General features: G+C 40.5%; 1 protein-coding gene across 1 annotated transcript in view; it reads left to right on the forward strand.

The window, feature by feature from the left end:
• CMYA5 (cardiomyopathy associated 5) overlaps positions 1 to 27,591 on the forward strand; it is a 105,029-nt gene that overhangs the window by 64,824 nt on the left and 12,614 nt on the right. The window contains exons 8-10 of the mRNA XM_023215071.2: positions 5,447 to 5,596; positions 8,828 to 8,974; positions 10,162 to 10,309. Coding sequence (XP_023070839.2) covers positions 5,447 to 5,596; positions 8,828 to 8,974; positions 10,162 to 10,309 — 445 coding nt within the window. The remainder of the gene's footprint in view (positions 1 to 5,446; positions 5,597 to 8,827; positions 8,975 to 10,161; positions 10,310 to 27,591) is intronic.

A 27,591-nucleotide genomic window follows, 5' to 3' on the forward strand; every position in this document is an offset into this window, starting at 1 on the left:
ACAATATTTTTTAATGTGCTATTTTAACAAACAGGACAATGAAACTTATTTAGATTTTTCAAAGCTGCCATGTTTCAGTGAAATTACCAAGTTTTTCTTACTGTACAACATGCTCAGATGTCCTCCTTAAAAGATTTTATCATCTTCCAAAATCACCTCAAAGATTACAGCCATTCGGGAGGCTGAGGCGGGAGGATCACTTAAGCCTAGGGGTTCGAATCCAGCCTGGGCAACATAGTAAGATCCCCATTTCTAAAAAAAAAAAAAAACCCAAAAACAAAAACGATGCCTGTTGTGTTTAAATTGATGATTAACTTTCATTCCTGTATCAAGAGTTTTAGTTCAGTTACTACTAAAAAGGCTACTGTATGTCTAAAAGACAGAAACAACACAACACCACACAACACACAAAAACCCAAAACTCCACCAGCCCTTTATAAAATTAAAAACTCGATCATTGATCTTAATGGATTTTCTCTAGAAATGTCTCAAAAGAAAGTGTTTTCTTGTAATGTCTTTAAGAGGGATTAGACTAGGGCAGTGATTGCAAACTAAGAAAGTTTGATTAACAGAGCTGGTCTTTTGCTTTTAAGGGATTCATTATATGCCATTGTTCATTTAGGAGGATATGCTTTTCAATACTTAATGGGCATTGAGAGGACATTTAATATGCTTTAGAGGTCACAGAGTTAAAATGTCACAAAGTGTTAACAATTAACTCAGCAAGTGCAAGTGGCGGTCCCTGTGGTTCGAAGCCTTTTATGGAGAGACTGATCTCAGAGCCATAAATGTTACTTTGTGCATCTGTTTCACAAAATTGGAGCCCAGGGTGTTGACTTGCTGCTAAATAGTTTTTGTTCATTTTGTGATACCTCTCGGAAGTCCTCACCTGTTACTTGAAAAGTTGATCTGATGACCCCCTACCTAAACTAAGCAGATGTAATGAGAAAAGGACGTGAGTTTTCCAATGAGAAGTAGCAGCCCATACGATTTATTCCATGCTTACACAATGGCTGGCATTGTGGGAACTGTTAAGCATATCAAATCATCTAATCTCACCACAACGCAAGGAGGTAGGTTTTGTTATTGCCATTTGACAGGTGAAGAAAGGTGAGGAAAGAGAGGAATAGAAAAATGTTCTATTTTCAAGGCAACACAACCGGTTGGGGTGTGTGTGGCAGGGGAGTTTGGCTTCAGAGTCTGCCCCACAGCGAAAAGGCAGAGTGCTGCTGAGAAAGGTGAGAGAAACAGATAGTGAATAAACAAACATGAATCTAGGCTTCCTGGATGCTGGCACCTGGGGATTTTTTTAAAATTGCGGTAAAATACACATAACTTAAAATTTACCATCTTGCCCATTTTTAATTGTACAGTTTAGTGGCATTAAGGACATTCACATTGTGTTACAACCATCACTGCCATCCTCTCCAGAACTCTTCATCTTGCAACACAGAAGCTCTATATCCATTACACACTAACTCTCCATATTCTCCCCTTCCCCTGGCTCCTGGCAGCCACCATTTTACTTTCTGTTTCTGTGAATTTGATTATTCTAAGTACCTCATCTAAGTGGAATCATATGGTATTTCTCTTTTTGTGACGGCTTTAACTTAGAGTAATATCCTCAAGGCTTGCCATGTTGTAACGTGTGAAACTTTTCCTCCTCTTTAAGGCTGACTTATATTCCATTGTATGTACACACAGCGTTTACATTATCTGTTCATCCATTGGTGGATACTTGGGTTGCTTCCACTTTTTGGCTACTGTGAATAATGCTGTTCTCCTGAGGACGTTCCAAAGGCCAGGTTGAGTGGAAATCTGTATCTGGCCACAGATTCCGAGGTCCAGTTTGGTTAATGCTTAACTCCCCAAATGTGGCGGCTCTTTTTGGGCACGTCTCATCAGGCAGAGGAGTGATTCTTCTACCCAATTCCTTAGCCTCTTATAATGAAGCCCTAAACTTTCATTTTGGTATTTTTTGGTATCATACCTTTTTTTTTTTTTTTTTTTCCAGACAGAGTCTCACTCTGTCGCCCAGGCTGAAGTGCAGTGGCACCATCTCGGGCTCACTACAACCTCCGCCTCCCAGGTTCAAGCCATTCTTATGCCTCAGCCTCCCCAGTACCTGGGATTATAGGCACGCATCGCCATGCCCAGCTAATTGTTGTATTTTTAGTAGACATGGGGTTTTGCTCCATTGGCCAGGTTGGTCTCCTACTCCTGACCTCAAGTGATCTGCCCTGCTCGGCCTCCCAAAGTGCTGGGATTACAGGCGTGAGCCACTACACCTGGCCGGCATCACACTTATTCAAGCTTATTACTGTGAAAGTGTAAACATAGTTGCTAAACTCCGGGTCTCTGATGTTCTTCTACCACATAAGAATTGTAAATTCAGCCATTATTATTAGATTATATCTATGGAATATTCTGATTCCCTTTTCATTTTAGAATTCTTTGAAAAGTAAAAGTATTTCCTGTTTCTGAAAAAAGGTGTTTTAACTTTAATGCTTTTGGGGGAAGGAGCACATTAAAACAAAATTTCTAACTTACATACTTTGCTTTTTCCTTAAAATTAAGTGATTTTCTTGGATCAATTAATCAGTTTTTAAGTTTGTTAATTTACCTGAGAAAGAGAGAGAGAAATGTGAAAGATGTTTTCATTTTTAAAAAGCAGATACAGCTCCATGTATAATTCATAGGGTAAAAGGGGGAGCATTTTCATTGTTCACGCCTCAAGTAATTCTGAAATATTGCTTCAAAGATGATCGACAATCGTTGAAACATTCCACTTGGTCCTTTTATAGACCTGGGGAACATGAAAATTTACTGAACTACATTGATCTGGACAGACTCATTTAGAATGTGACATCCATTTCCTGCTGGGAAGACAAGCAATAATTTCCAAGACAGTATGAGGGTCTCTGACCTGTGATTGGTCCCTGGGGAGGCGCTCTCACCAGCGACCTCTGCCTTAGCATTCAGTTCGCTCCACAGGTCTTACCTCTGTGGCCTCTGTGGCTTTCCAGATGGTGGGTCCCTCGTTCAGCCCTCATCTTCAGGAGCTTCCTGCCTCGCCCCGCTGTTTCCTGTGCTCCTGGCCAAGGCCCCTTTGCTTTCTGAATGTTAGTGCTGGTTACCTGTCAGCCACTTTGCTAAGCACTTGATAGATATTATTTTCTTCTTATAACGCTCCTGGAAGGTAATGCTTTAAAATGTTTTCTCATTTTAAAGACGGGAAAACTGAGGCTAAGGTAACAGAGCGGGTGGGTCTGGTGTTTAACCTTGGGCCAGCCACTCTGCACTGAAGTCCATGAACTTGACCCTTCTCCTCTTCTGCTTCTCGTTTTTCACAACTGTGTGTTTCTTCAGCTCTTTATTGCTATTGCATCTTCTCGGTTTGTCTCTTTTTGTTACATTCTTTAGAACCATTTATGTTTTTCTCATTTTTACCTTCTTGCTGAACTGACCTTTAGTTTTCTTTTCCTTTGGTGTCCACTTTTAATAAAGTAATCTCATAAAATTTGGCCCGTATTATTAATATTTCAGTAAACTTATCTCTCAGGAAATTGTTGACTGGAAAAAAATAACCACAAAAAATAAATGTAAAAACATGCTATTGGGCTTGGTGCGGTGGCTCATGCCTGTAATCCCAGCACTTTGGGAGGCTGAGGCGAGCGGATCACCTGAGGTCAAGGAGTTTGAGACCAGCCTGGCCAACACGGTGAAACCCTGTCACTACTAAAAATACAAAAAAAATGAGCTGGGCGTGGTGGTGGGCTCCTGTAATCCTAGCTACCAGGGAGGCTGGGGCGGGAGAATTGCTTGAACCTTGGAGGTGGAGGTTGCAGTGAGCCAAGATCGCACCACTGTACTCCAGCCTGGGCGACAGAGCAAGACTCCACCTCAAAAAAAAAAAAAAACATGCTATCTTTTCAACTATAAGAATAATCTTTTTCTCTAATTTGTAAAATATGTTCAAAGATTTTGTGTCATAAGTTTTGGGGGAGAATTGCATAAAAGCTTGATTTATGGCATTGCATATACCATTAATGTTTGTATGCATAATCATGAACTTTACAAGTTTCTAGGAAAACATTCAAGGATTTTGTTGTCAGTAAAATTCAGAACAACAGAGTTATACTAGATGTCTAAAATGTATGCTGAATCAGTAGGCTACTTTTCTGTAGTTTTTATATTTTGTTTAATTTTTAAAAAGTTAATAATTTAAAAATTGATAGGCGTAGCCATGTTGGAAAGACAAAATGGGATGGTCGTTTCAGAAAGTGTATTTTGATATTTTATTTTTGCAAGTATTTTTCAGGTTAGAAGACATACCAACGATATCTTAAAAGGGTTTCATTTTCCTCTGTTGTGAATATAGAATCTATATTGATATAGAATGATACAACCTTGGTCATCTAGCAAAGCATGTGTTTTGTTTTGAAGGATAAGCAAGTCAGTTGTTGCCTCCTCTAACCTACATGAGTTTATTGCTCCAACTATAGGACTATAGAAGAGTATTCTCAAGTGATCCCATTTTGTAATACATTTTTGTTTATTTCTGTGTGTATCATATATATGCACATGTAAAAAAGCATAGAAAACATTGCGGAGGGACACACATTCAACTGCAACAGTAATTACATCTAAAGAATATGGCTGCCACGGTGGCTCACACCTGTAATTCCAGCACTTTGGGAGGCTGAGGTGGGTGGAATCCTTGAGGCCAGGAGTTCAAGAACAGCCTGACCAACATAGTGAAACCCCACCTCTACTAAAAATACAAAAATTAGCCAGTTGTGATGGTGCGTGCCTGTAATCCCAGCTACTCAGGAGACTGAGGCAGGAGAATTGCTTGAACCCGGGAGGCGGAGGTCGCAGTGAGCTGAGATTGCGCCACCACACTCCAGCGTGGGTGATAGAGCAAGACTCCATCTCAAAAAAAAAAAAAAAAAAAAAAAAAACTGGCCAGGTGCAGTGACTCACGACTGTAATCACAACACTTTGGGAGGCTGAGGTGGGCAGTTCACCTGAGATCAGAAGTTCGAGACCATCCTAACCATGATGGTAAAACCCCGTCTCTACTAAAAATACAAAAATTAGCCAGGCATAGTGACGGGCACCTGTAATCCCAGCAACTTGGGAGGCTGAGGCAGGAGAATCGCTTGAACCTGGGAGGCAAAGGTTGCAGTGAGCTGAGATCATGCCACTGCACTCCAGCCTGGATGACGGAGTGAGACTCTGTCTTAAAAATAAATAAATAAATAAAATGAAAAAATGAAAAAATATAATTGGGGTTGGGAGTTTGGGGGAATAAGGAAGCCCTTCTACTTTTATACCATATGTTTCTATATTGTTTGAATTTTTTTCAACGAGCATAAGTAATGTTTGCCCAACAAATTAATAAAAACAGCATTAGTTACAATAAATCTTGTTTATATTCCAGTTCCACAGCCTCCTAGATTAGAACCTCAGGAACCAAATTCTGCCACCAGCACAACGATTGCAGTTTATTGGAGCATGAACAAGGATGATGTTGTTGATTCGTTTCAGGTTTACTGCATGGAGGAGCCACATGATGACCAAGAAGTAAATGGTAGGATTGCTAACACAAATACAAATGCATACGCATATTCAGGCATCTTCATGTGAAGTATTTAAACATATACCTGTATTATGACTCTTCCCACAAAGCATTTATAGCCGCTTACAAAACAACGACAAAACCCCAACAACCATGTGATGAAATAATAACTACAGAAGCCAAATTTGGGAATCAAGATCAAGGAAAACAAAATGGCGTACATATTATAATAGTCAACACAAATATTGTAATTGAGATTCACATTTGGCTTTGAGCTCTCAGAATAACAGGCACAATGAAGTGGTTCTCATTTTCAGAAAGGAGGTAACACACCAGAGTTTCAAGGAAAATAAAGTTTTAATCAGTACAGAAGCCTGAAAGACAAGTGTCACGTGTTCCACTTTTAGGGAAGAAGGCATAGAGAGGATAGTGTGATCCACAATGGTCTGAATGCGGATGAAGCATGAGATGTCATGGGTGGCAGTTTCTCAGGTCTGTCTTTGCTAAAAGCCACCAACAAGCCACAGGGTTCATTCAGTGTTCACAGTTCCCAAGGCATGGGCCTAGGTATGATGGAGTCTTCCTGTGTCCCCAATTAATGTGTGGATAGAAATGAAAGTGCTTAGTAGGGTGAATGGATGGTATGTCTTACAGCTGAGCCTCTGTAAGTATCTCTCCGCTCAGAAGGACTTCTCATAAGCCCCGGAAGCCAGGCAGTTTGAGGTTGTGCTTCCTGATGAATCAGAGCTGGTAGTGCTGCCGTTCTGTGTTGCTTGTAGGCCGGGCGCGGTGGCTCAAGCCTGTAATCCCAGCACTTTGGGAGGCCGAGACGGGTGGCTCACGAGGTCAGGAGATCGAGACCATCCTGGCCTACATGGTGAAACCCCGTCTCTATTAAAAAGTACAAAAAACTAGCCGGGCGAGATGGCGGGCGCCTTTAGTCCCAGCTACTCGGGAGGCTGAGGCAGGAGAATGGCGTGAACCCGGGAGGCGGAGCTTGCAGTGAGCCGAGATCGCGCCACTGCACTCCAGCCTGGGCTACAGAGCGAGACTCCGTCTCAAAAAAAAAAAAAAAAAAAAAAAGAAGATAGACCCACATACTGTGGAAACCAGATGAGCATGTGGCAGGCTTGGCGTCCTACCTAACTCAGGCGCCCAATTTGTAATCAGGAATGAATGGTAGTATATTATACTATTACTAATATTTAAGTCTTTTGAAATATCATGTGATAATTAATTTAGAAAAAAGTATAAAAAAGCAATTATAGGCACGCTGTAAAGTTGGCTGAATCTAAATCTGTAATGTAGTGACTCCTGTTTTATTGACCTATTTCCACATGCCTGTTACAGCACAACCAAGTAAATGTTACTATCCTTGTTTGCAAGTGAGAAAACTGATGTGAGGTTAAGTAGTTTGCTCAAGGCCTTGCAACTTGTACATGACAGGGGCAGGGGTCAAACACACATCTTTCAAGCTCTGAAGTTTATTCTTTTGTTTGTTTGTCTCTCTGTGTGTTTTCTTACACCATACTTCATCTCCATCTATTTCTAGCTGCTTTATGAAACACCATGGCTCTCCGAGACCCTTCTTATCAAATAGCTATTGCTTGGAGTACTTATTTTTTTAGTGGATTTCATCCCCACCCCCACCCCAAACACTTCCCTATCCTGTGTCTCATTGTTTCTGTGCCCTGAACTGTGTTAATAACAGTTAGCTAATCTGATAATCTAGTCTGTGATACTGTGCCATATTTAGTAGGGTCTCTAGTCACATATGTTATGTGCATTGTTAAAGGGAGTGCTAGGGTAATAGGATGTATTAGTTCATGCTCACACTGCTATAAAGACATACCTAGGACTGGGCAATTTATGAAGAAGAGGTTTAACTGGCTCACAGTTCCACAAGGTGTACAGGAAGCATGGCAGGGGAGGCCTTAGGAAACTTAGAATCATGGCAGAAGGTGAAGGGGAAACAAGCACATCTTCCCATGGCTGGCAGGGAAGAGAGAGAGAATAAAGCAGGAGGTGCTACACACTTTCAGACAACCAGATCTCTTGAGAACTCATTTATGAGAAGAGCAAGGGAGAAGTCCACCCCCATGATTCAGTCACCTCCCACCAGGCTCTTCCTCCAACACTGGGAATTACAATTCAACGTGAGATCTGGGTGGGGACACAGAACCAAACCGTATCATAGGACTTTGCCTAAAAGAATGATTCCAGTGAAAATGCAGACACAGATTCTGGGATATGGGGGAAATATTCTTCAGTGTACAAGTCCTTATGACGTTCTTTAAACTGAACTTTCTGTCCAGAAAGTACAGCTCATTGGAAAGGAGAGAGGCAGTTGAGAGACCTGCTAAGTTGAAGAGCTCCAGATTTTCTTTTAAAGAAACAGTCTGGGTTCTTAAGTGGAAAAGTTTTAAAGATGTGACATTCAAGAGTAATAAGGTGGGGATAACTGAAATTCCCATAGGCAAAATTTACAAAGAAAACCATATGTTTTAAAGGAGATAAAATTTCAGTAAGAATAATCAAATTGGCCCAAATTGGTAGGGTTGTTCAGAATGATATTGAATAATGTTTATTACTAAAATATTCAAAGTAAAATAATTTTTAAAATTTTAGAAGAAAAGTGTCTTAATTGGACAAAGTTACTTCTTAGAGTAGCTTATGACCTATCAAAGTTATTTAAGTATTTCTATAAACTGTGGAAATCTCTAGTGGAAAGAATTCTGGAATTCATGAGAAAGAACCAGGATTTGAAACCTGGAAGGTCATACTGAACACCAAAATAGTTTACTAATCTGTAAAGATGTTTAAAAACCATGAAGTTGTCCTTTTTTTAGGACACACTCTTCTGAAATATTGGCAGGGATTCTTAAGTTTTTCTTGAGAATGTGTTACTGAGATTTAAGCTAACATATACTTTATGTAATTTTAATATTCACTACTGAAATAAGTTACTTTAATTGTGGTATATGAAGCTCAGAATCTTACTAATATGCACTTATTTTCTGATAAGTGTTAACAAGTAGTGTACCATGTCATCCTAAGTATCTCTTTTCAGAATGCTGTTGCTTTCATATGTATTCTAAGGAGCTGGTTTTCACATAATGGTATCTGTAAGGTTATCAGTTTGAGTTTTCCACTGAAAGAAAATCATAGATGACTTTTTCCAATAACTATAACTTTTAATTAACTTTGGAAGACATCTTAGATTTTAATTGTGTCTTATGCTAGAGTTGGTAGAAGAATACAGACTGACAGTGAAAGAAAGCTACTGCATTTTTGAAGATCTGGAACCTGACCGATGCTATCAAGTGTGGGTGATGGCTGTGAACTTCACTGGATGTAGCCTGCCCAGTGAAAGGGCAATCTTTAGGACAGGTAAGGAGATGGATGCTAAGGGTGCTAGCATAAGTGTTAACACTTATGGATGCTAAGGGTGTCAGAAAACAAAGCTCAATTCTTCACGGACTCTTGAGATCAGCCAGTAAGTGTTTATTAAGCACCTATTGTGTGTTGAGTGTTGTGCCAAGTGCTGGTTATACAATGATGAATAAGACTGGGGTCCTGTTCTCAAGAAGCTCATGCTCAGGTGGGGAGATGGAAAAACAGAAGATCATAGAAAATGTGTGATAAGGGCCATATCCAGATATACACAGGTTATTATGAGAGCACTCCAGAGGGGCACTCAAGTTGGCCTGGGGCAGGGGCAGGATCAGAACTGCTTCCTAGAACTGATGTCTGCAGAAAATGCTTTAAAGGATCAATAGGAAGTAATGCGTTAAAGGAGGATATTCCACTTGAAAAAGACATGAGCAGAGGCATCAAGGCAAGAAACAGTATGGAGTGTGCAGGACACTCTAAGAAGTTTGGTATTATTTCTTAGACTTAAGCAAAGGAAAGACAAGATGAGAAAGGCTGACATAGAGAGGACATGTTTGCAAAGTAAGAAGCTTGGGCTGTGTGTGGGTGCTGGGAATCCCCAAAAGGTTTTAAGTAGTGGTATTTAACTGTAAATGCATTCTCAGGATGAAATCTTTTCCACAGGGTATGAAGTCTAAACCAAGGCTGCACTGCCTTTAAGATAATGGCAACCTGCCTCAGCCAAGAGATAGTTTACTCCTACCCTTTATCCTTTCCTCTTGCCTTTTAAAACAAGCCTTTATTAATGCTTACTGAGGACAAGATTGTCGCTTAAAACAAGCCTTTATTGAGCGCTTACTGAGGACAAGATCGTCGCTAACTTGTTTGTACTGGGACAGGGGAAAGAATCTTTACTTTGATTTGCTTGTATATGTATAAAGAAAGTCTGGTGGGAGTTATAGGAAGCTACTATTAGGGGCTGTTTGGGGATGTGTGAGAACTGGGCAATGTGGAAGGCAGAGAAGGGAGAGAGACTTCACCATCTATATTTGATCCCTTTTGGGTTTTTAAGACAGAATTCATTTTCTGATAAAAAAAAAATTAAAAACAGAATCATGCTGAAGCCATGGAAGACCACGTGCTTCTCAGATCCCAGGAAAGCAAGCTGGCATTGCTCCACGACTGTCCTGACTCTCTTTCTGCAGCACCCTCCACCCCTGTGATCCGCGCTGAGGACTGTACTGTGTGTTGGAACACAGCCACTATCCGATGGCGGCCCACCACCCCAGAGGCCACGGAGACCTACACTCTGGAGTATTGCAGGCAGCACTCTTCTGAGGGCGAGGGCCTCAGGTAAGGGGCCCTCTCCATGGGAGAGACTGCCCAGAGCCCAGGAACCAAGCTCCTGGCCCTAAACTACCCTCTGGCTTCTGCTCACCAAGGGAGAAATGTAGCCTAAAATCCTGCTGAACTAATGAAGCTGCTGACTTGATTTGCAGCTCTATCATGTTTCATCAATGAACTCCAAGTTTGTAATAAAACACATGCTACAATGCAGAATAACTCCCTTATAAGAAAAATGTATGTGAATTTTAATGATAGAACATTCTTTGAGGTATATTTAACTTCAGTCATTAGGCAGGATTTATGCATATTTTATGGGTTTTTTACTAGCTATATCAGAATCCGTACCACCTAACTCAGGAAACTAATAGTGAGCTTGTGTATAATGTAAATCCGAATGTCTCCATGATATATTGGTAACATAAAGGAGCTAATTACATATATATTATCATGGAGACATACCTGCCTCTCCAAAAGCATGAAATATGTAAAGAGATTCTTCTAGGAAAAAAGAAATGTGACGCTCTCTCACTAAGATGCTGAAGATGACATTCATCAGTAAGCGGCTGTGCATCCATTAGGCATTTGGTAAATGTTAACTTATCTACCGAGGTGGTGTTTTCTTAGCCTCCCACCTCCTTGGAGCAGCTTTATGTATCATGATGAATATTCAGATCATTCTTAATATTCATATTTTGATAGAGAGTTTTTTAGTTTTTCTTTGAAACCAAGCTTATTGAGATAAACTACTTTGGTAGGATATGGAACTTAGGAATAATGGAATGAAACTAGAGAGCTTTTTTTTAAATTATACTTTAAGTTCTGGGATACATGTGCAGAACATGCAGGTTTGTTACATAGGTATACACGTGCCATGGTGGTTTGCTGCACCCACTAACCCATCATCTATATTAGGTATTTCTCCTCATTCTATCCCTCCCCTACCCCTCCACCCCCCAAAAAGGCCCCGGTGTGTGATGTTCCCCTTCCTGTGTGCATGTGTTCTCATTGTTCAACTCCCACTTATGCGTGCAAACATGAGGTGTTTGGTTTTCTCTTCCTGTGTTAGTTTGCTGAGAATGATGGCTTCCAGCTTCATCTATGTCCCTGCAAATGACATTAAATCAATCCTTTTTTATGGCTGCATTGTATTCCATGGTGTATAAGTGCCACATTTTCTTTATCCAGCCTATTTTTGGGTTGGTTCCAAGTCTTTGCTATTGTGAATAGTGCTGCAATAAACATACGTGTGCATGTGTCTTTATAGTAGAATGATTTATAATCCTTTGGGTATATACCCAGTAATGGGATTGCTGAGTCAAATGGTATTTCTGGTTCTAGATCCTTGAGAAATCGCCACACTGTCTTCCACAATGCTTGAACTAATTTACACTCCCACCGACAGTGTAAAAGTGTTCCTGTTTCTCCACATCCTCTCCAGCAACTGTTGTTTCCTGACTTTTTAATGACTGCCATTCTAACTGGTGTGAGATGGTATCTCATTGTGGTTTTGATTTGCATTTCTCTAATGACCAGTTAGAGAGCTTTCTTTCATATGTTTCTTGGTCACATAAATGTCTTCTTTTGAGAAGCGTCTGTTCATATCCTTTGCCCACTTTTTGATGGGGTTTTTTCTTGTAAATTTGTTGAAGTTCCTTGTAGATTCTGGATATTAGCCCTTTGTCAGATGGATAGACTGTAAAAATTTTCTCCCATTTTGTAGGCTGCCTGTTCACTTTGATGATAGTTTCTTTTGCTTTGCAGAAGCTCTTTAGTTTAACTAGATTCCATTTGTGGATTTTGGCTTTTGTTGCCATTGCTTTTAGTGTTTTAGTCATAAAGTCTTTGCCCATGCCTATGTCCTGAATGGTATTGCCTAGGTTTTCTTCTAGGGTTTTTATGGTTTTAGTTCTTATGTTTAAGTCTTTAATCCATCTTGAGTTAATTTTCATATAAGCTGTAAGGAAGGGGTCCAGTTTCAGTTTTCTGCATATGGCTAGCGAGTTTTTCCAGCACCATTTATTCAGTAGGGAATCCTTTCCCCATTGCTTGTTCTTGTCAGGTTTGTCAAAGATCAGATGGTTGTAGATGTGTGGTGTTATTTCTGAGGCCTCTGTTTTGTTCCATTGGTCTACATATCTGTTTTGGTACCAGTACCATGCTGTTTTGATTACTGTAGCCTTGTAGTATACTTTGAAGTCAGGTACCATGATGCTTCCAGCTTTGTTCTTTTTGCTTAGGATTGTCTTGGCTATGCAGGCTCTTTTTTGGTTCCATATGAAATTTAAAGTAGTTCTTCCTAATTCTGTGAAGAAAGTCAATGGTAGCTTGGTGGGGATAGCATTGAATCTATAAATTACTTTGGGCAGTATGGCCATTTTCATGATATTGATTATTCCTATCCATGAGCATGGAATGTTTTTCCATTTGTTTGTGTTCTTTCTTATTTCCTTGAGCAGTGGTTTGTAGTTCTCCTTGAAGAGGTCCCTCATATCCCTTGTAAGTTGTATTCCTAGGTATTTAATTCTTTTTGTAGCAATTGTGAATGGGCAGTCACTCATGATCTGGCTCTCTGTTGGTCTATTATTGTTGTATAGGAATGCTTGTGATTTTTGAACATTGATTTTGTATCCTGAGACTTTGCTGAAGTTGCTTATCAGCTTAAGGAGATTTTAGGCTGAGATGATGGGGTTTTCTAAATATACAATCATGTCATCTGCAAACACAGACAATTTAACTTCCTCTCTTCCTATTTGAGTACCTTTTTTTCTTTCTCTTGCCTGATTGCCCTGGCCAGAACTTCCAATACTATGTTGAATAGGAGTGGTGAGAGAGGGCATCCTTGTCTTGTGCGGGTTTTCAAAGGGAAGGTTTCCAGTTTATTTATTTATTTATTTATTTTGAGACGGAGTCTCGCTCTGTCACCCAAGCGGGAGTGCAGTGGCGCAATCTCGGCTCATTGCAACCTGTGCCTCCGAGGTTCAAGCGATTCTCCTGCCTCAGCCTCCTGAGTAGCTGGGATTACAGGTGCATGCCACCAAGCCCAGCTAATTTTTTTGTGTATTTTTAGTAGAGATGAGGTTTCACCATGTTAGCCAGGATGGTCTCAATCTCCTGACCTTGTGATCCAACCTCCTCGGCCTCCCAAAGTGCTGGGATTATAGGCATGAGCCACCATGCCTGGTGCTTCTAGCTTTCGCTCATTCAGTATGATATTGGCTGTGGGTTTGTCATAAATAGCTCTTATTATTTTGAGATACATTCCATGAATGCCTAGTTTATTGAGAGTTTTTAGTATGAAGGGGTGTTGAATTTTATTGAAGGCCTTTTCTGCATCTATTGAGATAATCATGTGGTTATTGTCATTGGTTCTGTTTATGCGATGGATTATGTCTATTGATTTGCATATTTTGAATCAGCCCTGCATCCCAGGAATGAAGCTGACTTGATCATGGTGGATAAGCTTTTTGATGTGCTGCTGGATTTGGTTTGCTAGTATTTTATTGAGGATTTTCACATAGATGTTCATCAGGGATATTGACCTGAAATTTTCTTTTTTTGATGTATCTCTGCCAGGTTTTGGTATCAGGATGATGCTGGCCTCATAAAATGAGTTAGAGAGGAGTCCCTCTTTTTCTGTTGTTTGGAATAGTTTCAGAAGGAATGGTACCAGCTCCTCTTTCTACCTCTGGTAGAATTCTGCCATGAATCTGTCTGGTCCTGGGCTTTTTTTGGTTGGTAAGATATTAATTGCTGTCTCAATTTCAGAACTTGTTATTAGTCTATTCAGGAATTTGACTTCTTCCTGGTTTAGTCATGGGAGGGTGTATGTGTCCAGGAATTTATTCATTTCTTCTAGATTTTCTAGTTTATTTGCATAGAGGTGTGTATAGTATTCTCTGATGGTAATTTGTATTTCTGTGAAATCAGTGGTGATATCCCCTTTATCATTTTTTGTTGGGTCTATTTGATTCTTTTCTCTTTTCTTCTTTATTAGTCTGGCTAGTGGTCTATCTTGTTAATCTTTTCAAAAAAGACTAGTTCCTGGATTCATTGATTTTTTTGAAGGGTTTTTTTTATGTCTCTATCTCCTTCAGTTCTGCTCTGATCTTATTTATTTCTTGTCTTCTGCTAGCTTTTGAATTTGTTTGCTCTTGCTTCTCTTGTTCTTTTAATTGTGATGTCAGGGTGTCAGTTTTAGATCTTTCCCACTTTCTCTTGTGGGCAGTTAGTGCTGTAAATTTCCCTCTAAACACTGCTTTAGCTGTGTCCCAGAGATTCTGGTACATTGTGTCTTTGTTCTCATTGGTTTCAAAGAAGTTATTTATTTCTAACTTAATTTCATTATTTACCCAGTAGCCATTCAGGAGCAGGTTGTTTAGTTTCCATGCAGTTGTGTGGTTTTGAGTGAGTTTCTTAATCCTGAATTCTAATTTGATTGCACTGTGGTCTGAGAGACTGTTTGTTATGATTTCCATTCTTTTACATTTGCTGAGGAGTGTTTTACTTCCAATTATGTGGTCAATTTTAGAATAAGTGCAGTGTGGTGCTAAGAAGAACGTATGTTCTGTTGATGTGGGGTGGAGAGTTCTGTAGATGTCTATTAGGTCCTCTTGGTCCAGAACTGAGTTCAAGTCCTGAATATCCTTGTTAATTTTCTGTCTCATTGATCTGTTTAATATTGACAGTGGGGTATTAAAGTCTCCCACTATTATTGTGTGTGAGTCTAAGTCTCTTTGTAGGTCTCTAAGAACTTGCTTTATGAATCTGGGTACTCCTATACTGGGTGCATATATATTTAGGGTAGTTAGCTCTTCTTGTTGCATTGATCCCTTTGCCATTATGTAATGCCCTTCTTTGTCTTTTTTGATCTTTGTTGGTTTCAAGTCTGTGTTATCAGAGACTAGGATTGCAATCCCTGCTTTTTGTTTTTTGTTTTGTTTTGTTTTGTTTTTGCTTTCCATTTGCTTGGCAAATATTCCTCCATCCCTTTATTTTGAGCCTATGTGTGTCTTTGCGTGTGAGATGGTCTCCTGAATACAGCACATCAGTGGGTCTTGACTCTCTCCAATGTGCCAGTCTGTGTCTTTTAACTGGGGCATTTAGCCTATTTACATTTAAGGTTAATATTGTTATGTGTGAATTTGATCCTGTCATTATGATGCCAGCTGGTTCTTTTGCCCGTTGGTTGAGGTAGTTTCTTTATAGTGTTCATGGTCTTTACAGTTTGGTATGTTTTTGCAGTGGCTGGTACTGGTTTTTCCTTTCCATATTTAGTGCTTCCTTCAGGAGCTCTTGTAAGGCAGGCCTGGTGGTGACAAACAGCATTTGCTTGTCTAGAAAGGATTTTATTTCTCCTTTGCTTATGAAGCTTAGTTTGGCTGGATATGAAATTCTGGGTTGAAAATTCTTTTCTTTAAGAATGTTGAATATTGGCCCCCACTCTCTCTTGGCTTGTCAGGTTTCTGCTAAGAGATCTGCTGTTAGTCTGATGGGCTTCCCTCTGTGGGCAACCCGACCTTTCTCTCTGGCTGTCCTTAACATTGTTTTCTTCATTTCAGCCTTGGTGAATCTGACGATTATGTGTCTTGGGGTTGCTCTTCTCGAGGAGTATCTTTGTGTTGTTCTCTGTATTTCCTGAATTTGAGTGTTGTCCTGTCTTGCTAGGTTGCGGAAGTTCTCCTGGATAATATCCTGAAGAGTGTTTTCCAACTTGGTTCCATTCTTTCTGTCACTTTCAGGTTCACCAATCAAACATAGGTTTGGTCTTTTCACATAGTCCCATATTTCTTGGAGGCTTTGTTTGTTCCTTTTCATTTTTTTCCCCTCTAATCTTGTCCTCATGCTTTATTTCATTAAGTTGATCTTCAATCTCTGATATCCTTTCTTCTGCTTGATTAATTTGGCTATTGATACTTGTGTATGCTTCATGAAGTTCTTGTGCTGTGTTTTTCAGGTCCATCAGGTCATTTATGTTCTTCTCAAAACTAGTAATTCTAGTTAGCAATTCCTCTAACCTTTTTTCAAGGTTCTAAGCTTCCTTGCATTGGGTTAGAACATGCTCTTTGAGCTCGGAGGAGTTTGTTATAACACTTTCTGAAGCCGACGTCTGTCAATTAGTCAAACTCATTTTCTATCCAGTTTTGTTCCCTTGCTGGTGAGGACTTATGATCCTTTAAAGGAGAAGAGGTGTTCTGGTTTTTGGAATTTTCAGCCTCTTTGCTTTGCACTGCTTTTTCCCTCATCTTTGTGAATTTATCTACCTTTGGTCTTTGATGTTGGTGACCTTCAGATGGCGTTTCTGTGTGGACGTCCTTTTTGTTGATGTTGATGCTATTCTTTTCTATTTGTTAGTTTTCCTTCTAACAGTCAGGCCTGTCTGATGCAGGTCTACTGGAGTTTGCTGGAGGTCCACTCCAGACCCTGTTTGCCTGGGTATCACCAGCGGAGGCTGCAGAACAGCAAAGATTGCTGCCTTTTCCTTCCTCTGGAAGCTTCATCCCATAGGGGCACCCGCCAGATGCCAGCTGGAGTTCTCCTGTATGAGGTGTCTATAGACCCCTGCTGGGAAGTGTCTCCCAAGTCAGGAAGCATGGGGGTCAGGGACCCACTTGAGAAGGCAGTCTGTCCCTTAGCAGAGCTCGAGTGCTGTGCTGGGAGATCTGCTGCTCTCTTCAGAGCCAGCAGGCAGGAATGTTTAAGTCTGCTGAAGCTGTGCCCACAACCGCCCCTTCCCCCAAGTGCTCTATTCCAGGGAAATGGGAGTTTTATCTATAAGCTCCTGACTGGGGCTGCTGCCTTTCGTTCAGAGATGCCCTACCAAGAGAGGAGGAATCTAGAGAGGGAGTCTGGCTAGAGTGGCTTTGTTGAGCTACGGTGGGCTCCACCCGGTTTGAACTTCCTGGCAGCTTTGTTTATACTGTGAGGGGAAAACCACCTACCCAAGCCTCAATAATGGTGGATGCCCCTCCCCACATCAAGCTCAAGCATTCCAGATCGACTTCAGGCTGCTGTGCTGCCAGCGAGAATTTCAAGCCAGTGGATCTTAGCTTGCTGGGCTCCTTTGGAGTGGGGTCCAGTGAGCTAGACCACTTGGCTCCCTGGCTTTAGCCCCCTTTCCAGGGGAGTGAATGGTTCTGTCTCACTGGTGTTGCAGGAGCCACTGGAGTATGAAAAAAAACTCCTGCAGCTAGCTCAGTGCCTGACCAAATGGCCGCCCAGTTTTGTGCTTGAAACCCAGGGCTCTGGTGGTATAGGCACCCAAGAGAATCTCCTGGTCTGTGGGCTGTGAAGACCATGGGAAAAGCATAGTATCTGGGCTGGAATGCACTATTCCTCATGGTTTCCCTTGGCTAAGGGAGGGAATTCCTCAACTCCTTGCACTTCCCGGGTGACCCTGCTTCTGCTCGACCTCCATGGGCCGCACCTACTCTCTAACCAGTCCCAGTGAGATGAACTGGGTACCTCAGTTGGAAATGCAGAAATCACCTGCCTTCTACATTCATCTTGCTGGGAGCTGCAGACTGGAGCTGTTCCTATTCAGCCATCTTGCCAGCCACCTCTGGACAGCTTTAAATAAAGCGTATTATTTAAGCTCTTGTTTATCTTCATGAGCAACAACTATTTATTTAGTTATGATGTGAAATTTTATATGACTGAGCAATGATTATAGTTTCTTTCAAATGGAAGACAGGCTTCACAAAATAATGATCAAAGGATGAATTAATATCAGGTGGGGAGGTTTTGGTAGGATGTAGGCATTTAAGCAGAAGTGTAAACATAATAAATGTTCAAGAAACAACATCTCTTTTAATGTGCCAACTGCTGGAAGGCGGGCTTCGGTTTTAGAAAATAGCTGAGAGGTGAAGTCTGGCCAAAACAGAGGAAGAGAAAAAAAAAAAAAAAAAAACCAGACTTTTATAGAGCATTTACTATGTGCCAATCACTATCCCAAGTACTTTAGGTATGTTGCCTCATTTAATCCTCACAAAAACTCTAAGATAAAACAGATACTTTGAGAGGCTACTAAGCTCATATTAGCAGTCAGGATTTAAACCTCATGTTGTCAGATTTCGAAGTCTGAGCTGTTAACCCTTGCTTTACGTCACTTCGGGGAGTCCTGGATCTTAACTGTGAAAATTCATTGATGCTATATGAGAAGAACCCTGTATCAGGAGTGCCGGAGTCCCAGAGTAATCTCTCCCACCGTTTTCTACCATCAGTAAGGAAAACCCAGCTCTTTCAGAGGCAAGATGAGCCTGCTAATGAAGGCTGAAATGACTCATTCCCTTTGTGGCATCCGTCCCCAGCTGGAATTTGCATAAATCACATCAGCACAGTTGAATACTTAAATCAGCAGAAATCTGGAAACCCTGAGACCTAGTAGCCGTCTCGCTAGGGAACAGTGATGTCATCTCATAAATATGGCTACAGGGAGAAGGGACGGGGGGATGGCCTTCAGCTGGCCAGGAACTTGCCTACTCTCAGTGAACCTTCTCAGCAATCCTATGAGGCAGGTAGTGATCGCCACTAAATCAGACTCAGAAAGGTTAAATAATCTGGCCAAAGTATGAAATGATGGAGTGAGAATATGGAGTCAGGATTCAAACCCAGGCCTGTCTTCTTCTTTCCACTGGTTTTAAAACTGCTGTCCTGAATAGACTGAGGCATCCCTCAATAGCCTGACAACTGGGTGGTACTGTGCATCCTTAGTTTTCTCTGTCCCATGAAAAACATAGATATGAAGAGAGAAGGCACTACCATTCAAATCCCCTCTCATTAGTGTTTTTCCCTTCCCTGATTATCCTAGGGCCCTTGCAATTAAAAAAAATAAAAGAAAAAAGAAAAGACTCCTTCTGATAACAACAATGCATTTCAAAAAATCCTTTGTGAAAGCCAAAGAAACCAATGACAGTTCCATATGTAGGAAAAAAAAGACCATCCACCAATTTCATTAAGACCAACATCGAGCTTATTAAAACATAAGGCTTGTCATTAGCTTATTCTGTTTGAGATCTTGCCAATCGATTCATTTTTATTTTTCTTGTTGCAGGCAAACATATTGGGGACCGTCTAAGCAAAAATTTATAGTAGTTATAGAACAATACAAGGGGTTCTTTGCTATTGAGTGGTTATAGTCCAGTAAATTTAGATATAAAGAGAAATTCCACATGGGAAACCCTGCTGATAGTTTAATGCTGTGTTGGAGATGGAGTTGTTTTCTAAATAGGTACTAAGAAGCCCCTCAGTGCCAGGAAGTGCAATGGTATGTTCAGTCCACAGCCCAGGTTTGACTCTCCAACCTCTGGATCCCTGCTGAGTCTGGCAATAGATAATTTTTTGAAGCAGGAAAAAATTTATTGGCCACAAATTACTACCCTGTTCATTTGCTAAGTCTACTGCTGACACACCACATCAGAGCCATCCCCCATCAATACAGGCCTCAATGTCTTATTCCCTAGGTTGGCATCAACAGACTGAAATAATTAATCTTTAATCTCAGAGTCCCAGGACTGCAAAACTAATTTTTATCTCTTTGATTCTTTAATGTAAAAGTTCAAGACGGAAGGAAAATTCTGCTCTTTGGGAGTGGCCATGTGTTGTGGTTCTTTTGACCATCTGGTTTTCACAACCAACTTTAAAACATTCTTTACACAGTCCGATGCTTCAAAATTCTGTAAAACTTTAACTATTTAACTACGATCTATGTAGTTCAATCTCTAAGATGTCAGCTGTGGAGAACAAGTCTTACAGTGGAATTGATATATAAAGAAGCTCAAAACTTGATCATCTCTAGTCAATAAATGCAAACAATTCCTCCTTTTTGTTCATTGTATTAGAACCCTGTTTTTCACTTTGATTCTCTGCACAGCAATGGATAAAGTTACTTTGTTTCTGAGAAAGAACAGCAAGCCAAGATTTGTTTGATCTCACTCCTTTGTTGATTCCATGAAGGGATCATTGCGTGAAGTTGTCATCTCAGTGCCTATGACAGTGCCTGGTATATTGTAGCTACTCAATAAATATGTGTTACTGGAATGAGTAAATATCAATTAGCATCAAACACATAACACTGATTAGTAAAAAAAGTTAGTCTAGCTTTGAGGATAATCTCTTACTTAAAATGGGGAAAAAAATAAATTGTGCCAGCAAAGTAAAGAAGAATGGATGAATGAATGATTTGTAGTGCTTGGATACTTAACCAGGAGATAGGACTAGTCTAATCTATGGACTGGAAACCTTCCCATGGGTGACTCATAGGGAAGGACTTTACAAGCTTATTTATCCATTGGTTATATAACCCTTACATAGGTTCTGGATTTCATGCAAAAACTCTATAGTACTAAACTAGATCCAAAAATTGATCTAGAGGTCCCTGAGGGAAATTAGGGGGATCAAAGATTACTTCTATTTGTTGTGGCTTAGTTTAACTGAGCCTGGACCATAAACGGGGTATGAATGGGGGACTTACCTGTGTAGATACTCAATAAGGGTCTGTTTCACGAATGAGTGAATGAATGAATGAATGAATGGGATTAGCCAATCTCTTTCTGTCCTTGCCCACTTCAAGTCATCTAACTGGCTGGATCACCAGCAAACAAGACAGGGAACAAGAGCTAAATGAGTTCACATGTCTTTCCCACCCCCAAGCCCTGATAAAGCAAGCAGGCTTCGAAGCTCTGGTATGGTGTAGGAAGACAAGTTGAAAGGAAATGAAAAACAAAAAGGCAAAAAAAGATGAGTAATATTACATCACATACACACATGGAGAGAGGGCATTGGTTGTCCTCTAGATTAGGGAATCTAATTTTGGTTGCCAGAACAGAAACACGTCCATCTTCAGACCTGCAGTCCTTCCCCAGGTATGATGGCCTCTGGCGATTCCAATTTAAGACCAAAGGTGCTAGTTGAACTTTTATGGTGGGTGTTTGAATGAAATGAGCCTACTGTGCCCCCAAGTTCCATGACGCAGTGTCTGAAATAGCTGAGCAATTGCCTCCATTCCATAATCCTCACAGAAAACATTTGCATATTTTTGCGTGTGGGCACCGAGGCTCGGTCCCAGCAGTCGGCCCCTGTTGGGTTTGGGGTAGGCGGGAGTGACAATCCCTGGCTTGTGCGCGGGGGCTGAGGGAGCTCCTACTCACCCTCTTCCTGTTTTTCTTTGAATGCTCTCCTCAGGTTGGGTGGGCTCGAAACACTTTCAAAAATTTTCCACCGTTCTGCTGTTTCCTCAGCTGTTCTGTCTCTCCTGTGTGGAGAGAAGTCAGAAGAAGTGTGGGTGGAGGAGGGAAAACTGAGAGAAATATAGTACAGGGATTAGCTGTGTGGGCTGCAGCGAGAGAAGCCGTGTATTGAATGACAAATCTGTGAGAGTCAATACGCCAGAAAGTAGCTGGGAGTGAGTCTCCTGCTCCCTGGCCCTGGCTGAGGCTATGGGCTGGGGAGACCCTCCCGGGGCCATCCTCCAGGGCAAGCATTTCCAGGGAGTTGGGCTCAGGGTGCTGAGCCTGTGAGCTCATATTCCTCCTTCTTCCAGGTTTTGGGGCCCCACCTGGTGGAGCAGGAACAGAATTGCCTGTCATATGTGGGTGTTTTCAGCTGGGGACACCCACTGCTCTGTCTGTAGAATAAGGATAAATAAGGATAAGTTTCCTAATGAACTTAGTGCAGAGTGAGGAATCGCAGCATTTTTCTTTTCTTTCAATCTTTCTTCCTAAGCCTTCAGATGAAAAGGTGATGACTGACCAGTGGTCAACAGCAAGAGATTGGAACTTCCTTGCACCCTGTGGCTAAAGGAGGCAGTCATTCCTGCTCCTTGCTTCTTCCCAGGGTGATAGGAGGGTGACTGACATGATTGGGCCAAAATTCTCATTGAGTAATTGAAAGCTAGTCGCCAATCTGTATGTGAAATTGTTTTCCTGACCCAGTTGTCATATCCCTCTGTAGGGAGCCTTTGGGAGAGGGAGTTTTGCGAAGATGATTCTCCATCGCACCCAGTATCTTGGCATTTGGCTTTTCCTAAATGAAATCTTTCTTCCCAAGTGACCCTTATTTGACTTTGATCATTTAAATTCCCGTACACCTCCTAGTTGTACAGTAAAACCTCAGTCAATGGAAACCCAGTCAGTTCCTTCACTTCTAACTTAGGCCTGTCAATTTCCAAAAGAATTCAGGTTGTCCACAATGAAGGACCCAGACATAGTAGAACCAGTAAAACAATCCTGTGAGAACAAGAGCCAAATAACGCAGGACTGAGGAGAATGAAAGTGAAGAACTGAACCTCAACAGAACACAAAATTTAAATCTGAACTTACTGGCAGCTAAAGAGAAAACAGGAGAGAGGGGGAGACAGCAAGAGGAAAAAAGAGATTATATAACTCAACTCTTTTTTTTAAAAGGAAGCACATTTCACTGAGAAACAATTATATTTCTTGACATTCAGCTCTAAGATGAATCTTTCATGTAGATCTTTATATAAGGGCTATTGAACAAGATAATAGTGATTGTCTTTAAGAGCAGTTTTACAAAAGCTACAAAAACATTCTCTATATAACCATTATTTTAAACAGGATCTGAAAGCATTATGTGAAGTCACCATTCTAGGCAGGCAGTTTTATGAGGATCTCAAGGAATTCTTTGCCTGTGTGGCTGTGGAGGGGCAAAGGAGGGCCTAGAGAATCCAGAGGAATGAATGTTACTAAGCTCCTGGGATTCTCTGCCTGGAATGTAAATGATACCATTCAGCCTTTGGAGAGTAACTAGAGAGAAAACAAAAATCTAGAATCTTTCTGTTGGGACCTTTGGCTTATGCTGATTTTGCAAGAACGTCTAATTATAGAAAAGCCTAAGCCCCGTGGTTGTTAGCATTCAGCCCCCATGTTACTTTTCTACACCGTTGTGAACTAAGAGTGATGTTAGTTCACACCTGTAATCTCAGCACTTGGGGAGTCTGAGGTGGGAGGATCACTTGAGGCCAAGGAGTTCAAGACCAGCCTGACCATTCAGCCCCCATGTTATTTTCCACACTATTATGAACTAAGAGTAAGACACTTACCATCGAGTCTCATAATATCATCATTTATCAAAAGAAAAATCATTCTGTTCAAAAATTATTTACCAACTTTTTTAAAAAGGAAAATCGTCTCAATCCTGATTTAACCAAGTGTTTCACCTTAAACAAAAAGTTCCATATTTACAGTTAGTTAAGATTTTATAAGTAGCCTCAAACAGCCATGGCTATTCAGTTAGTTTTTTATATTTAGTGTTGCTCATGTTCTCAAGTAGTTTTTTTTTTTTCCTTCCCACCCCTTCTTACCCCACATTATCTTATGGTTATCTTTCCCAACCTTAATGGTCATAAAAATCAACTGGGATGCTTACTAAACACTTAGATTCGAAGGCCCCTCTTAAGATTCTGATTCAGAAGGTCTGATATGCCCAGGCATGCTTGGGGAACACTGCCTTACTAGCTGGTCTTTCAGGGCCCAGCCATGTACTCTTCACAGTTCATACGACGTGGTGTTGACTGACTGCCTGAATGTTGGTGCTGCCAATGTGAATGTCAGTAAGAGCCAACTGTGTTTTTAAAAAACAATAGCTACTTAGCCATCTGTGGTACACTACAGTGACGACACTAACTGTTGGCTGCTCCTAGGAATCATAGCACTGGATTCCACCATACTGTTTGTACACAGGCTGCCCCGCTCCCCTGAGGAGAAAGCATGCTTAGATCCAGGGGTTGGACATGGTGGTGCAGAGAACAACCACACCCTGTAATTGTCAACCCCTGAAGTTATCTTAAGCACATACATACGCCTTTCCTTTTTTTCTATCCCACACAAATTGCTGAATTATCGAATTCCTGGAGAAGCTACTTTACAGTGTTCAAACTAATGTCCCCTTTGAGATTGTGCAAACAAATTTTCAACCAACTCCTGAACTTCTGAACGGGTAATATAGCTCTTAAAAGTAAAATATTTAATTAAATTTGGATAGAGAATATGTACTTATGGTATAAATTAAAAAGATATAAAAGAGAATACAGTGGAAATTAAGTCTCCTTTCTACCTATCCTTTATCTACCCAATTCTCCTCCCCAGAAGCAATTACTGTTACCTGATTCATATTGATCCTTCCAGATAGTCTGTGCACATACAAACATCTATAGTATTTCAACAAATGGTAGCATACTATATATGTTTCTCCACTTTGCTTTTCTTGATTAAAAATATTCCTTGGTAAGCATCCCATATCAATACATATGAAACTACTTTAATTAGAAAAAATAATTTTAGGCCAGGTGTGATGGCTCATGTCTGTAATCCCAGCACTTTGGGAGGCCGAGGTGAGTGGATCGCCTGAGGTCAGGAGTTCGAGACCAGCCTGGCCAACGTGGTGAAACCCCATCTCTACTAAAAAATATATAAAAATTAGCTGGGCGTGGTGGCAGGCAGCTGTAATCCCAGCTACTTGGGAGGCTGAGGCAGGAGAATTGCTTGAATTCAGGAGGTGGAGGTTTCAGTGAGCCAAGCTTGTGCCATTGCACTCCAGCCTGGGTGACAAGAGTGACATTGCGTCTTAAAAAATAAATAAAAATAAAAATTTAAAAAAGTTTTATTGTATTAAGAATATAATTTAGGCCAGGCACAGTGGCTCACGCCTGTAATTCCAGCACTTTGGGAGGCTGAGGCAGGTGGATCATGAGGTCAGAAGTTCAAGACCAGCCTGGCCAAGACGGTGAAACCCCGTCTCTACTAAAAATACAAAAATTAGCCAGTCGCAGTGGTAGGCACCTGTTTTCCCAGCTGCTCGGGAGGCTGAGGCAGGAGAATCACTTGAACCCGGGTGGGGAATGCAATGAGCCGAGATCATGCCACTGGACTCCAGCCTGGGTGACAGAGTAACACTCCACCTCAAAAAAAAAAAAAACGAATATAATTTAACTCATTTACCAATTGAGAGGCATTGAAGTTGTTTCTATTCTCTTGCCATCACAAACAATGCTGCAGTAAACAACCCTGTGCATATATCATTTCATATATGTGCAAATATATTTGTAAATTAAATTATTAGAAGTAGAATAACTGGTTAAAAAGTGTGTACATTATGAGTTTTGATCGATATTACTGAACTGTCTCTACAGAGTTTTAGTTGTTTATTTGACTCCGACTAGCAGTGTATAAGAGTGCTTAGTTCTTCCTACCCTTGCCTAAACATGGGATGATAAAGCTTTTGATCTTCTGACAATTCGTAGAAAATGAAATCTTATTTTAGTTTAACTGCATTTCTTTTATTAGGTTGAACATCTTTTCATATGGTTCAGAGCCATGTACAGTACTTCCTTTTCTATAAACTGTTCATTTCCTAGCAATTTTTTTTCTCTTGGATTGTGGTATTTTTTCTTTTTGATTTGTAGAAGCTCTGTTTTTTTTTTTTTTTTTTTTTTTTTAACGAAGTTAGCTTTCCTATTAAGATACAAGTTTCTAATCTTTAAAAAATTTTTACTGTGCATATTTTTTATAATAATTGAGTTGAATTTATCAATGTCTTTTGAAAATAGCTTTTAACTTGGGTAGCATATTTTAAAATGCCCCCCTGCCCCTCTCTCTCTCTTTGTCTCTCTCTTTCTGTGTGTGTGTGTGAGTGTATGTTTATTCACTCATGTTTTTTGTAATAGCCAATACAGTAATTTCATTTTTAAAACTAGGTATTTTATCATCTGGAATTTATCTCAGTAGATTGTGTGAAGTAGGAAATTGTACTTTTTTTTTTTTTATTTTAGTATGGCTATCTAGCTGTCCCAACAGGAAAACCCATCATTTTCCCTTCTGATCTGAAATACTTCCATTATTATACACTCAAGAGACTATATGTTTGAGTCTATTCCTGACCTGTATAATCTGTCTATTGATCCATCTATTTATGCCCCAGGACCATACTGGTTTTCTTATTATAGCTTTATAATTTAGAATTCCTGGTAGATTAGGTTGTCCCTTCCTGACTTTTTTTTCTACTTGCTAGTTTATATTTTATATGATCTTTAGAATCAGGATGCGTAGCTTCCTCCATCAGCCTGCTCCTGATGATGTGTTATTTTTAGAAATCATGTTAAATTTATAGATTAACTTAGGGAGAATTGAAATTTTTATGATGTTGCATTTTCCTATCCAAGAACTGATATGCCTTTCCCTTCACTCAAGTCTTTTTTTGTGTTTCCCTCAGTAGCATCTTAAAAAATGTTCTTTATATGGATCTTATATCTTTATATATTTTTATGTCTGTCACTATTCTAAATAAGATTTTTCATTTTATCTCCTATCTAGTTGTTATTTGTATATAAAGGCTTTTGATTTCTTGTATCAGTTTTATATCTAGCCATCCTACTGAATTCTCTTATTATGTGAGTTTTTCAGCTGATTTTCTTGGGTTCTCTAGATAAACGGTCCCATCATCTGCAAATCGTAGTAATTTTACCTCCTACCTCCCAATGTGTTTAACCTCATGTTTTTCTCTGACTTAATGGGAATGCTTTTAATATCCCCCCTTAACCATTATGTCCCCAGTTATTTTTTACTTCGTAAAAATTTTTTTCAATTCCTACCATAAATGATTCTCACCCCATTGTCCATCTTAGTCATGGCAAACTTTCCAGAATAAAAGGGCCCAAGCTAGAGAGGCTATCCTCACAGGCATCAGCTGCTGAGGGCTTCCACTCATTTGCCTCTGAAACAACAGAGAAAGAGACCATCTCTCATTCACAGGGTAGCCCAAGGCCTTCTGAGGAGACAGTGCGTCTCCTCTAAGTCATTTCTCTCTGCTTTGCAGCAGTGGAGCTACTAAGGGCGAGATGAGCAGGTTGAGAGGCCTCTGAAGCCTGCTGGGCATAATGCTCTGTGATAAGTTTCAGCTCCACTCGAGCTTATCATCCACCAGCAATCAACTTCATGGCTGCTGCTCAGAGGCACTAGATGCTGCGCTGCTCACTGCCCTCGTGTCTCTGGGACCTCCACACATAAAGCCATCTCTTTCCATTGCACTATGGCGCTTGTAGGGAGGAGCCCACGATTAGGGCCCAAAATGAGACCATTTGAGTCAAATTTCTAATTGTCTTTCAAATTTTATTATTGGCTGTAGACTTCCAATCATAGTCACGTCAGTCATGTTATTTACTGGTATAAAATCCCTAAGCACCAACAAACTATCGTGGCTTCATTTGCTGTCTGATCACTCACCTTAGTTTGGGTATTCTGTGAACTTGAATTCTACTGCAAACTATGCAATGCTTGTTA

Source organism: Piliocolobus tephrosceles, chromosome 4, assembly GCF_002776525.5.
Source record: "Piliocolobus tephrosceles isolate RC106 chromosome 4, ASM277652v3, whole genome shotgun sequence".
NCBI lineage: Eukaryota > Metazoa > Chordata > Mammalia > Primates > Cercopithecidae > Piliocolobus > Piliocolobus tephrosceles.